The sequence below is a fragment of the Wasmannia auropunctata genome, unplaced genomic scaffold, assembly GCF_000956235.1.
Source record: "Wasmannia auropunctata unplaced genomic scaffold, wasmannia.A_1.0 LD335403.1, whole genome shotgun sequence".
NCBI classification, from domain to species: Eukaryota; Metazoa; Arthropoda; class Insecta; order Hymenoptera; family Formicidae; genus Wasmannia; species Wasmannia auropunctata.
In genome coordinates this window covers 7,222-21,292 of record NW_012027487.1, presented here as the reverse complement: position 1 = coordinate 21,292, position 14,071 = coordinate 7,222, and the positions used below count along the sequence as shown (strand labels likewise).

At 28.8% G+C, this 14,071-nt stretch overlaps 2 protein-coding genes across 7 annotated transcripts in view; both read right to left on the bottom strand.

Annotated features, from left to right (window-relative positions):
• LOC105457021 (vinculin) overlaps positions 1-6,504 on the bottom strand; it is a 20,496-nt gene extending 13,992 nt beyond the window's left edge. For 5 of the 6 annotated variants that reach the window (XM_011701423.1, XM_011701424.1, XM_011701426.1 and 2 more), the window contains exons 1-7: positions 6,132-6,504; positions 4,381-4,488; positions 4,025-4,170; positions 3,669-3,945; positions 3,322-3,522; positions 2,256-2,496; positions 808-1,040 (exon numbers count right to left, since the gene is read on the bottom strand). In XM_011701423.1, the coding sequence (XP_011699725.1) occupies positions 808-1,040; positions 2,256-2,496; positions 3,322-3,522; positions 3,669-3,945; positions 4,025-4,170; positions 4,381-4,488; positions 6,132-6,188 (1,263 nt within the window). In that variant the 5' untranslated portion in view covers positions 6,189-6,504. The remainder of the gene's footprint in view (positions 1-807; positions 1,041-2,255; positions 2,497-3,321; positions 3,523-3,668; positions 3,946-4,024; positions 4,171-4,380; positions 4,489-6,131) is intronic. The other variant, XM_011701428.1, reaches the window with a different exon arrangement.
• Positions 6,505-8,028: 1,524 nt separating this feature from the next.
• Positions 8,029-13,754, bottom strand: LOC105457020 (nucleolar protein 14 homolog). The gene is made up of 7 exons (XM_011701422.1): positions 13,612-13,754; positions 11,683-13,533; positions 11,451-11,580; positions 9,769-9,936; positions 9,189-9,682; positions 8,701-8,959; positions 8,029-8,202 (listed from the first exon to the last, which is right to left on the bottom strand). The coding sequence occupies exons 2-6, from the start codon at positions 13,398-13,400 to the stop codon at positions 8,713-8,715; spliced, it is 2,757 nt and encodes a 918-aa protein (XP_011699724.1). The 5' UTR covers positions 13,401-13,533; positions 13,612-13,754; the 3' UTR covers positions 8,029-8,202; positions 8,701-8,712.
• Between the last annotated feature and the right edge of the window lie 317 nt (positions 13,755-14,071).

Here is a 14,071-nt window from a genome sequence, read left to right as displayed (position 1 = left end):
TTACATATTTGTACGATAATCTCGACGTTGTTGAGAGGGCTCGCGTGGTAATATCTTCATCGCTTGTCATATCGACACGCCTGAGCGCGCGAAATATCAGCTCTGTGATTCGAGAACTTTAACCGCTACTAACTTAAAAACTTTTATAGCCTTAACATTTTCATATTAGGATTTTCGTCTACAAATTATCTCAAGAACACGTTCTTAAGAGATAATGCAGTAGTGACGGGACATCCTGTATAAATGTAAATAGAATTTATTTTTACAAAATTTTAAATATATCAAAAAATATATTTAATTGAAAATGAGCTTCAAATAAAAGCTTTACTTGTAAAATTTTAATTTAAAGCAAACATGAAAACTTTTATCTAAAATTTATTTATTAACTTTTTGTTTATAGATCAGCAAGAGTATTTAAAAATTCTACTAAAATCAATCTTGTTTAAATTTCTAAACTAAGAATTAAAAGTATTGTTATCAAAGTTACATTATTATATAAAATCTGTGAAGTTTGGAATACTCCATATATATATACGTAGCTCGCAACGATAATATTTTAATAAATGTTATATGTTGGAAAAATAACAAAATGTATTTACGAACTCACATTTGCTATAGGTTGCTCATTCTTTCTATGCGCAGCATTGAAGATATTAAGCATTATAGAGTAAATATGATTTTTTTTTAATATATAAAAAACCAACGATAATAATAACTATATTTGCTACTATATTTGCATTGTGTATAGCAGTTAAAATTTAATAGGTCGAAATGATTGTTTCAATAGGAGAAATAATTACATCATACCTTCTTTCCCTCGTGTATTATTAAAGCTATAGCCCTTTTACCAAGTCCTTTGTCGTCGTGCTGTGGATTCAGAAGCCATTTATTCGCTTGTTCTAATCGACCTGCCACCGTGTGCGCTGTTTGGGCAGTTCCCGATTTATCTGCTGCTACCAAAGCAGATGCTACCAAACCGCGGAGCTCATTTAATTTTTCTTTAATACCGCGTGCTAAGGCTTCTGCTTGGGGTGTAGTGCCTTTATGGATATATACATGATTATTTAATTTTACATTCAAGAGAAACTACTCAATAACTACATTCTCGTACTGCAAGGCTGAGCAAAATATATCAGTAAAGTATTTAAAATACAAAATACAAAATACTGGTAATCTTAGTATTCGAATTACAAAATATAAAATACTCTCATTCTTTCGATTTGAAATACAAAATACTTTTTAATTTAATCTTTCAATTACGATAATATATAATGTTAAACTTCCCCCTCCAACAGTTCCCTATTCACTTTTAGAGAGAAAAAAATAGTTGTTTTACTCTCTTACACTCTTTAACAGTCTTATTGTCCTGTATCAACCGCACGAGAAATCTATTTACTAATGTGAGATTATGAAATTTGATTCCGATAACTTAATATTAAAACTTAATGAAAATAGTTAGTGTCGCTAATTGTCAAATGAAAAAAATTTAAGTTACTATTAATTGTTGTCAAGAATTTTTATCAATAATTTCTTTAGTATTTCAAATACAAAATAGATTGAAATTTGAAATACAAAATACAAAATACTTTTATGTGCTGTTATGTACAAATACAGTATTTGTATTTTGTATTTCAGCGGAGCACATAAAAGTATTTTGTATTTTGTATTTCAAATACAATTTCAATCTATTTTGTATTTGAAATACTAAAGAAATTATTGATAAAAATTCTTGACAACAATAGTAACTTAAATTTTTCTTATTTGACAATTAGCAACACTAACTATTTTCAAAATACAAATACTGTATTTGTATTTTGTATTTCAGCGAAACACATAAAAGTATTTTGTATTTTGTATTTCAAATACAATTTCAATCTATTTTGTATTTGAAATACTAAAAAAATTATTGATAAAAATTCTTGACAACAATTAATAGTAACTTAAATTTTTCTTATTTGACAATTAGCGACACTAACTATTTTCAAAATACAAATACTGTATTTGTATTTTGTATTTCAGCGAAACACATAAAAGTATTTTGTATTTTGTATTTGAAATACAATTTCAATCTATTTTGTATTTGAAACACTAAAAAAATTATTGATAAAAATTCTTGACAACAATTAATAGTAACTTAAATTTTTACAAGTTATCAATACAAATATTTGAAATATGCCCAGCCCTGCTCGTACTAAATGCATATGTAATTTTTACAAGAGTTGACATGATGTAAAATTGTACAGCACACAAATTACCTTTCTCGTTTTGGCGCAATTCGCAAAGAGCGTCAGTCATAGTGGTAATTTGTGAGGCCAGTTTGGATATGGGTTCTGCTTGCGACGGAGATAGATAACGTTCTGCCAAACGCAACGCCTGTTCTATTATTTGACGAAGACTTTTTTCGCCTACGCCACCTCGTAGAGCCAGTCCATCATCCAACCAATCGTAAGCCGCTCGTATCCTGGATTCTATAGCACTTTGAGCCTTCTTTAGTACCTAATATAATAAAATATAATAATACATTTATTATTATATCGACTATCTTGCTGTTGCTTAAGTCACGACTGCATTAAGGGATCATGCCACATTTGAGGTTTTAGAACAATACCTAAAGTTTGGGATTTTTTGTGAGTAAATGGATAACTTTATTTAAAATCTGCTTAGAGGACATTACGTATATTAGAAACTAACAAAATATTTTATTTTTCTTATATCAAAAATGGTGGCGCACTGGCCTACACTTGCAAAATCTCTTTTTTTTCTACTAGTGTAGTTACTGAATTCCAGGTACACGGTTTGATCTCGAACAAAACGCAAAGAATTTTCATTATCTACATATTAAAAACTATGAAAATACGTAGAGATTTTTCTAAATATTGATTTTTCTCGAAATAACAGCTATTTTAAGAAAGATTTGTACTGGCAAAAAATACACATTTTTCGTAAAATAGCTGCCATTTCGAGAAAATTCACTATTTAAAAAAATCCCTACTTCCCATAATTCCATAGTTTTTAATATGTAGACAATGAAAATTCTTTGTATTTTGTTCAAGATCAAATTGTATGTCTACAATCTTGTACACCGATTTAAAGATTTAGAAAAAAGGCATTTGGCAAATAAGTCAGTGTACCATCGTTTTGAACATTAAAAAAATAAAAAAATATTTTTTTTACTTTATTATATATGTACAACAATGTCCTTAAAATAATTTTTTAATAAAGTTGTCTGTTATAATTTTAATAAAGTTGTCTGTTTACCCAGAAAAAATTCCAAACTTAGATATCATTTTAGGACTTAAGCAAAAATTCAAAACAACTTACAGTTAATTGATCAGCATCCCACTCTTCCTCGTCGTATGTCGTCAATTGCAACACCCGAATAATTTCATTCAATTCATCGGACATTCTTCCAGACAAGTAATTACGATTCTCTGCTGCCTCGTCCGCACCTTTCCCACCTTGTGAAATAATATGGATAAAAATCTTCATGGAACAGATTAGAATTGGAGCGAGTGTTTTCACCTGCAAGTGTATTAAACGTTAGTATCTCGAGTTATTGAATGCACCCTCTCATTCCACATTACAGTGGCACATAAATCTATATTGTAGAATCATTTGTGTAAAAACTGGACAAAAATATCTAAATATAACTTTTAACACACACTCACTTGCTCTAAGCAGCGCACCAATATCTCCCGATGTACTTGATGCGTCAACTCCTTTTCACGAGCGCTCACTTCTCTTGACACTTTGCTCAGGCACGGGCTTAAATTCTTAAGAAAATGTACAAGATCTTCCATTGTCTCGATAACTTCGGTGACAGCCAAATAATCTAGTACACGTTTGCATTCTCGTATAATTTTTCGTACTTCGCTTTCGTCAAAGCAGAGAAGTAAGGAGCTTGTGCCTTGCAAAATACCGCGTGAGCCTTCTATAAGTTTTTTTCTAAAAAAAAACAAAGACGATACAAACTTATAGTATTCGCAAGAATTTAGTTTCATGTAAAAGTTTCGAAAAATTCTACCTAGCAGGTCCAGAATATGGATCCTCCTTCAACATTGCCGATGCTTCCTCCAAAAGACGGGAAGCACCTTCAACACGTTGCAACGCTGCTGGCATGTCTTGCTTAAGTAAAGCATCATCAGATGAGTTTATCGTTTCTTTTCCAACCTACAAATTAAAATAGATGTAAGACAATACAATAAAATAAGAAAATAAAGTGACACATATTTACTTATTATACATACAATATGTATACACATATATTTAACTGTATGAAATAAATATTTAAATATTGAAAATATTTAATATATTAACAATATTATTTTCAATATTTAAATATTTACTTTCTACAGCTTCAATATAAATATAAATACTTACTTTTACAAGATTAGTAACAGCCATGCTAACAGCCTGTACAGGCCTTCCCAAATCTGGCATTGCATTTCCATCTTCAGCTTCTTCATGTAAAATAACAAGTCTTGATACCTATAGAAAACATAATAATTATTTAATAACACAGTTATGAATAAATATTAATCTACACATAAATACAAATATGTTGATACAAATATAAAAAATACAAATTTATTAATTTATATATAATTATATATATTATTATATATAATTATTTATTAAATTATATATAATTTATATATAAGTTTATAAATTTATATTATATAATATTAAACAATATTGATATAAATATTAATATAAAAAATAAATTTATATGAATAAAACTGCATAAATCCATATAGTTAATATTTATTGAAAATATTCATAATAAATACTTTCTGCAATTGTATATTATTGATAGTTTTAGTTTCTCTTCAAAGTTCTTCTAATTTTAGTTTAGTTATAATTTGGTTGTGTGTGTGTGTGTGTGTGTGATAAAACAAAAGCTTTTTAATTAAAAATCTTGATCAATAATTGAAATAATATAATTATATGAAAACAGTAACAGTAATGCAGTAGTATTTGCATGTATATGTTTGTGATTTTGTAATATGTGTTATATGTGTAATATGTTTTGTAATATGTATCATATATAATTTTTTATATATGTATTTGCTACATAAAATTATTATCATTAAGATATTAATATAAGATATTAACTTTTTTAACGAAATATCTTAGCCTTGATAATTAACTAAGAGATTAAAGATTTGCTTCCAACTTACATAATACTCGTGATTATATTATATTATATTATATTATATTATATTATATTATATAATCAGAATAAAATTAGAAACTTTATTTGTTCAGTTATTTCGTTATGTCATAAAAGAAATCTTAAGTACTACAAAATTATAAACAATAAGAAACTCATTTATTATAAAAATGCTGTTTATTATAAAAGTATGTGCATATTTAAATTTAGATTGTATATTTAAAATATTTGAAATATTGATATTTGAAATATGAAACGTGAGTTGGTTCATTAATATTCTAATATGCAGGAACGCGTGGGATGACGTATGACATAATATGCCACTAACATGTCCTTATATGGACAGGTGGAATTAGCAATACACAGGGAAGATTTTCCTCTCGGCCAAAGAGATTAAATTTCATTTTAGAAACAGTGCGATATGTCTGAAAGATGGATATAGCAGTCCTGTTCTATATACAGGGTATGATGTCACAGTTCTATAAAAAGCATCTTTAGATGAGACAACGGGGTTACACACTCTGTAAATGCGGCTTGTGTCAAAATATACGAGCTCGTATGCCGTCTTCTGCTTGATGGAAGCGCTAAATTTCTATTAAATTTTTTTTTTTATTACCGATATCAAATAACTTTTGCAGCGAGGAAATAATTGAGGAGCGTATTAAGACGGATATGATAAGCGTTAAGTTAGAAGTGCAAGTTACACAGGTGGACGTTTATATTTGTAGCGTATGCATTTGTTCATTTAACGAGAATCGTGCCACTTTTCGAATATCTGCATCTCTTTTTATTTCGGAGTTTTCGCGATAAATCAAATTAGTGTGTTCCTCGAAATTCCGATAAATCAATTTAATATATTCCTCGGAGATTCCGATGAATTTACTTCTCGACGAGATAATTCGGCGAATTTCGACTGCAATGGTAACAAAAGGGAGTCCTCCGACTCGCTTTAAATTACCTGCTGAGCCACCGGCTCGAGAATACTCTCGATGGTCTTGGTATGGAAGACAGGCATTTTTACTCGATTCTTAGATCACCGTGGCGAGAGAGTGACGAGAAGAGAAAGAAAGACAAGTTCCTTATTACTCGCACGATACAAGATACACGAGTTTAGCCCGATTCGCTAAGATTGTCAAATGACACCCATTCCCGGTTCCGTACAATCCGTCTTGAACTGTTCACCCCACACGGTCTCGAATGATTTTGACCACTTTCGAGCGCCAGACCCCAGTCACGATCAGTCACGATTGCCGTGGCCTGTGGCACTAGACGCACTAGTGGCCTCCGTGGCTTTCCACGGGTAAGCGCGACTCTCTGTCTGCTGTCGGCATCTTTGATGTTACGGCCAAAAGAGAGTGCGCATGCGCAAAATAAGTAACGCTCACTGTAAATTTCGCTCTCACATTCCCCCCTCCCTCTCACTCTCTTGCTCCATTTTTCTCTTTCTTTCGTTCGTCTATCTATAAATATCTACAGGCAGGGTTGGGTAAGTTAATATATATTTTTTAACTAAGTTAAGTTAAAGTTAATAGTCTAAAAATTTAACTTATAAGTTAAGATACAAGTTACTCCATAATAAAATTAATTGAGTTAAAAGTTAAGTTAATAAAAGAAATTGAAAAGTTAAAGTTAAATTTTTTCATTTTATAATTTTAGGGTTTCTAAATAAAGTTTCTAAATAAAGTATATATTTGTTATATTTATTCCTATCGAGCTGCGGAAAGAGGACCGATTTCGAAGGACTTCTTCCAACGTGATTAATTAATGCATAGAAGGTCCGCGAACAGTGATTCCTTCCCGCGGTCAGACTATATTTATTATATCATTACAATTGCCTTGATGTGTGTTCTCAAATTTGAATTTGAAGACACTAACTTACAATTAGACATGTATTTTATTTTGGGTTTACAAGAAGCACTAAAAATGTAACTTCAAGAGAGTTAGATCAAAAATTACCGATAAAATGTAACTAAATTAAGTTAAAAGTTAAGAGCCTAAATTGTAACTAAGTTAAAATTATTTAACTTTTTAACTTAACTTTTATCTTTTTAACCTTTTTAACTAGCTTTTAACTTTTAATTTTTATCTTTTTAACTAGCCACTACCCAACCCTGTTCGAAATACAAAATACAAAATACAATTACACAGAACCTTGATAACTCGAATCTCAAGGGAGGAGCTATAAAAATCTTCGAGTTATAGAAGTTTCGACTTATCAAAATTTGACTAAAAAAGAATTGACATGAAAATTCGACTTACGAAAGCTTTGTACGAGAGTTTATAATTTTCCAATTATAATTTTAAAGGCTTTTAAAGAAAAAAATTCGATTGGTTTTCGAGTTATAGAGGTTCAACTGTACATACTAACAATCTTAGTACTTGAATTACAAAAAAATAAAATATATACTTCCAATCTTTCGATTTGAAATACAAAATACTTTGTAATTTAATCTGTTAATTATGATAATATAAAATGTTAAACTCCCCCCTCCCCCTGCCACCTTCCAATTGTCACCTCGCCACTTTTAAAGAAAGAAAGAAAAGTTGTTTTTCTCTCTTGCACTTGATTTATCACGTCTTTTTTCTCCTTTTTTTCAACATCTTACACATTCATTCCAAATGTAAAAAGTTTAGCACAATGCAACTACAATAAATCTCTAGTACAATAATTTGCACTAATTCGATTTGGAGTAATATTTCATATAATAATAAATATAATACAAAACAAATAAAATATTACAACTTTATATTATATATATAGCATATACATAATATACAAATATTACATACATATTTATTGTACTGATAGACAGGTTTTTTTTACATATGTATGTACGCAAATGTAGTACGCATATGTATGTATATATTCTAGTTTTCCAGCGCTATTATTTAATGATAAGTCAATTTAGATTTTTCTTTAACAAAAAATTGAGTAGTTATCATTTATCATAGTTTCTTTCAATATTATTGTAAAGTTAGATAATTCTTTACGTAAAACAGTAAGTAGTCTCATAGGAAATACATTTTACCTGAAATTAAAATAGTAATATAATTATAAATTGCGTTACATATTACTACAAAGAACTATAAAATATTTTTATATATGTAAAGAATAAATTTATATATAATTTATTTGATTCCCTGAAGTGTAACTCGCAAACAAATCTTTTGATTGCTTATAATTTAAAATTATTAGTATTACAATTCCTGAGAAATTTATTCTTAAAATAATAAAAAAATTTATCGTTGAAAAATAATAACGCTTATTAAAAAATGTTTACGCTTATTATTTTTCAATAAATTTTTTTATTATTTTAAGAATAAATTTCTTAGGAATTGCATTTTTAGGAATATATGTATATATATAGGTATATATATATATATATATATATATAAAATGTATATATACATACATACACACATGCATATATGCGTATTTTATTTTTTATGCTCATTTTTCAACAATAAATTTACACACACACACACACACACAAAAATAGATCTACAAAATTTTGTATCATTTATACCTTTTTGATCTCTTATTTTCTTTTTTTCATTTTTTTAAATTCGCTTTGCTGTACAGCAGCTTCACCAAAAATTTCATTCACTTTATGTTTGCGTTCGGTATCGTTCTTAATTTGCTGCTTAATTTGTACTTTAGCTAAGAAGTCACGATCTTTTCTTATTTCACGAATTGCTCCCTTGTGTTCCCTCTTATATTTATGTAGTAATTTTTCTCTTTCTGCTTTTTCCTTTGACATGGATTTATGTCGTTTTCCATCATATCTATAAAAAAATAATATTTAAACTTGTTATATACAGAGTATTCATAAAGTCGGATCTCCCCTCTATCTCAGAAAATAAAATAAAATTTCCTAAAAATTTTGTATTTAAAGTTTTTTTATCCAGTTAGTATTTTCTGAGATAGAAGGGGGGTCCGATACTTTATGAACACCCTGTATACATGTACACAAAAAATATATGAAATAAATTAGATAAGACATATAATAATTACATTGTCATTATTTTTGGCTCATATGTTTTTAAAGATTTCGGCCTTTTCTTTTCAAGCACAATGTATTCTAATTTCTTATTTCGTAGACGTTCAAGTTCCTCACATAGTTCTTTTATATAATCTCTTACGTGTGATGGATATTGTTTAAAGTTATTTATATTTAATAACTGAAAAACGTGTTCAAATATTGGATATACTGCTTCTAATTCTTGAAGTTGGTTCTTAAATTCAGTAAGCAAATTGATTGCAGTCAATAAAGCTCTTGTTCTAAATTCATCATCTAATTCCTCATGGAGTAAATCACTTGCGAACATGTGTGCGTTGTTTGGATCAATTGTATTTTCGGTTTTATTGATCACTAGAGCTTTACATGCAGTTTTAAATGGTGGAATAATTTTTATTGTTCGTGTCATATCCGCAGGCGTTGCTATATAGATAATGCCTCGCAAAAAATTAATTACAGACGGTGCAAATCGCTTGCTTAATATCGTAAACTAAAATAAAAAAAAGATTAAAATAGTATGCATTGTCTCAATTTAATGTTGTAATATAAAATGTAAATAAAATTGAGTATACTCACTTCTAAAATAAGAGTGCATATAAAAAGACCTTTTGAAATATCACTTCGATATTTTTTGATACGAGCTTTCAATAATATTTGTGACATAAATATTAAACAAGGCGTAACAACAGGATGTCTGAAGTCAGATGTTGGAAATAATAAGGATACCAATTTAAAGAATATAAGCTGAAAAATAATATATAAATCTTATATATACATATATTCATAAAAGTTATTATGTATAATATATTGTATTATGTATAATATATATTATAATATATTGTATTATGTATAATATATATTATAATTACACACGCACACGCACACGCACACACACAAAATAAATTTTATATGAATGAATGTAAACGATTTGTGTATATATTTGTGTGTGTGTGTGTGTGTGTGTGTGTGTGTGTGTGTGTGTGTGTGTGTGTGTGTGTGGTGTGTGTACATATGTGCATTATATTCACACTTTTACTTAACAATATTTTCTAACGAGCAGACGTTTTATATTTTTTAATATTTTTAATATTTATTGCATTATATTAAATAAATATTTAAAAAAACATTGTCTGCTGGTTGAATTCTATTATGATAAATTTTATATTATAATAAATTATAATAAATATTACATTATATTGTACCCATCTGTAATTTGGAAACAAGATCAGATAGAACAAATGTCTTTATAAATTTAACTTTAAGTTAAGAAATTAAGGCTCCCATAAATAAATCATATAATAACTAAATAGTGCCCATGCATAGACATTATTTAGTTATTAAAATGTATTTATGTTAACATTTTGTATTATTTTTGTATCCTGAATTAATTTCCGAAGTATTCATATGTTATAAGATGTCCTATATGATACTATATGTATGTTTTTCTCTCTTCTTTTAACTAATTATGTTATATAAAGTTTTAAATATTACATAAATATAAAATATCCTATATGATACTATATATTTTTCTCTCTTCTTTTAACTATATTATGTTATATCAAGTTTTAAATATTACATAAATATTATATGTATAAATGTACACTAGAATATATCATAGACTGTTAATTAAAAATTTATTTTATTTAGAAATTGCAATCTATATCCAGCTTCTAAATACCAATATTAAAGTATATATACAAAATATATATCATATATTTGCTAATAAAAAAGTACAGTTAATTGAAAATGTCTTATATATAGCTGGTGATAAAAATATGGTCAATGTTGAAATAAAAATGAACTTATTACATTAAAAGACAAATTACAATTAGTTCCCTTTAAAATATTCCCCCTCGCTTCTAATACACTTACGCCATCATTGCCACTTGCTAAAGCAGTACTGGAAGTCCTCTTTCATAAGTGCCTTTAGTTATGCTGTCGTGGCTGCCTTTATATCTCGAATTGATTTTGAATTAAACTCTCAATATTATAAAAACTTAGAGCATTTAAGGACGATGTACGTAGAAAGACCTGAGAAATGGGCAGTTTTATCCTCCATCATGATAATGCTCCGTATCTTGTGACCAGTATTCCAGTCACTGCTTTAGCAAATGACGAGAGCAATGAGATAAGTGTATTAGAAACGAGGGAGAATATTTTGAATACGACTAATTGTAATTTGTAATTTTTTAAATGTAATGTTTCTTTTTTATTTCAACATTCACCGTATTTTTCGATCACACCTCGTATAATCTTACCGTGTCCATGTCAGGATATTTTGTCTTATTTTTTTCAAATTCATTATGTTTCTCTTTGATCACTTCTTGTATACAGGTTTGAGCATTTTCTGGGTTCATATGTGCTAAATCATAAAGATAAGGAGACAACCTAAAATAAAAATTACACATAAATAATAAGTACGCCATAACATATAATATGTATTAGTATAACATTAATATGTATATATATATATATATAAATCATTTATACCTATCAAAGGTTTGAAAACATTTAACTAAATCATCAGCACTTTCTGTGGAAGCACAGTTGTTTATATATTGTAGTAAATATACAAACAAATTTGACATTTTTTCTCTATTTTTGCTATCTAATGTCCAATGATTACATTTTATAATACGATCTATGATCACTGATTGATAATCTGCACTATAATGTTTCAACAATTTTTCTAATTCTTCAAAATTCTCTGGAGCATTATATGTGTAAGATAATTCGTTTCGTGCTTTTTCCATAATCTCTTTTCGCTTCAAGAGATCGTTTCTGATCTCCTGCTTCTTGTCAGATGAATCCTGTACATGTGTATTATTATTTTGTTTTAATATTGACTTAGGACAAATCTTATCCAATTGATTTATCTGTTTAATATTTTTTGTTAGATTACTAATAAACGTAACGTGTTTTTCACTTTTATTTGTAAACATAACTTGTGTCTCATTTTCATTTTCACTAGATGATTCAGACATCTTTAAATCTGAAAGATCATCTTCAGATTCTTCATCATCTGAATTTTCAATCTCTGAATCTTTGTCATTCAATTCTGTATCAGAGTTATCTCCGGCATCAGATTCTGAATATATTCCTTGCTGATTTTCGCTATTATCCTTTCTTGTTTTTGTATTTTTAACTATTTTATCAGCAGTATCTACCAATTTATTTTCTTTCTGTTTATCATTATTATCATCATTATCTTCATCGCTACTTTCTTCATTATTTATATTGGTATTAATAGCAATTGAATGATCAGTGTCATCATTATTTTCAATAATAGTTTCCATGATAAAGTCATCTTCAAGATCATCTGCAGATTTATGCTTATACTGATTATCAGTATTACATATAAAGCCTTTCATTCTTGCTAATCTATCAGCCTCGAGTTTTTCTAATTTCTCTTTCTCTTCTTGAATAATTTCTTCCTCTGATTTCAGTTTCTCAGATGGATTACCCCTAGCTTCAAATATTAATTGTCGTACAGCAATATCATAAGTATCAGTTTTCGTTGTTTCATCAATATCTTCTTTAGACTTTTTGGAAGCAGACATAAAAGGTAAGAGATCTTTCCATTCAGAATCGAGTTTCTCTGTGAGATCAATTGTTTGCTCGCGTATTTTTTGTTTCTCTGCCTTTCGTTTCTTTGATTCTGCAATAAGTTGATCAATTAGACTTTTCCTAGATAATGTGGAATCTGCTTTTAATAAAGTGCCTCCGCCAAAATGAGCTTCTTCTACAAAATTTTTATCCAGCTTGCCACTAATATTTTCATTGTCACTAAATTCATCGTCGCTTCTAGGATCATCAAATTTCTCAATCTCTTCAAGAGTTTGTCCTCTATGTGTTAACACTTCGTCATTTAAATTAAAAATGCTTTCCTTTTTATATGCTTTTATACGTTCCATGGTAAACCTTGCCATCGCTTTATCTTCAGTGCTCATAGCATCATTCTTTTCACCAATACGTTTGTCCAAAAAAACATTATCTTTATTTTGTAATTTATATTCTTGAAGAAGGCTCTGCTTACGTCTGTTAATAGCTTTTGCCCTTGAAACTCCTGGAAGTCCACGGTCATTTTTACTCTTTTGACCTAATACTTTCTGTTTGTCTCTATTAATATGTACCTCAAACGGATTTAGCTGTTTCTTATTTTTCTGCTGTACAGATTCGGACAAGTTCTTTTTCTTAGGTTTGACCATTTTGTATAATAGCTATGCGTAATAATATCATTTATTGTATAAAAATTGAAGCAAAACGATTTAATTTCGTGCTATTTACGTTGACATATATATTATTTTCAAATGTTATCAGAACATAACCTCAATTGCGGTGCTAAATATAAAACAATATACGTCCAGTGTCATAAAATTTTTATAAACAATGTCTTATCATAAATATTTTGGTACTTACTGTAACACTGTAAACTTTTATAATATATTAAAGACAATTTTTCGTCAAATTTATTTGCAACAATTCGTACATGCACTCACACGTGGACGTACATAACCTACGTAATGTCGCACACTTTTTATTGCTGCACTAGAACTGCACTAGAACTGAACTGAACTGGACAAAGTGCAAGCAAGGACGTAGTGCAAACAGCCAATGGGTGCTTTCCATTTAGTGACACAAGCCGACACTAAAGTCCTAGATTATCAGGGGTGCGTTCCAAAATCTAACCTTAGTTACTGTAGATCCAAAACATGGATCAGAATCTATGGATGGAGCCATGGTGGAAGGGATAGCATGGTGGGCTCAGTTTGCAAGCGTCTCTCTCTAATTCTTTGCCCTCTCGCTTGTTTTCTGACCGTTCAAAACATTGTTGGCCAACCTCAAAAAATAAAATATTTTACTCTGCAAAGTTGTTACG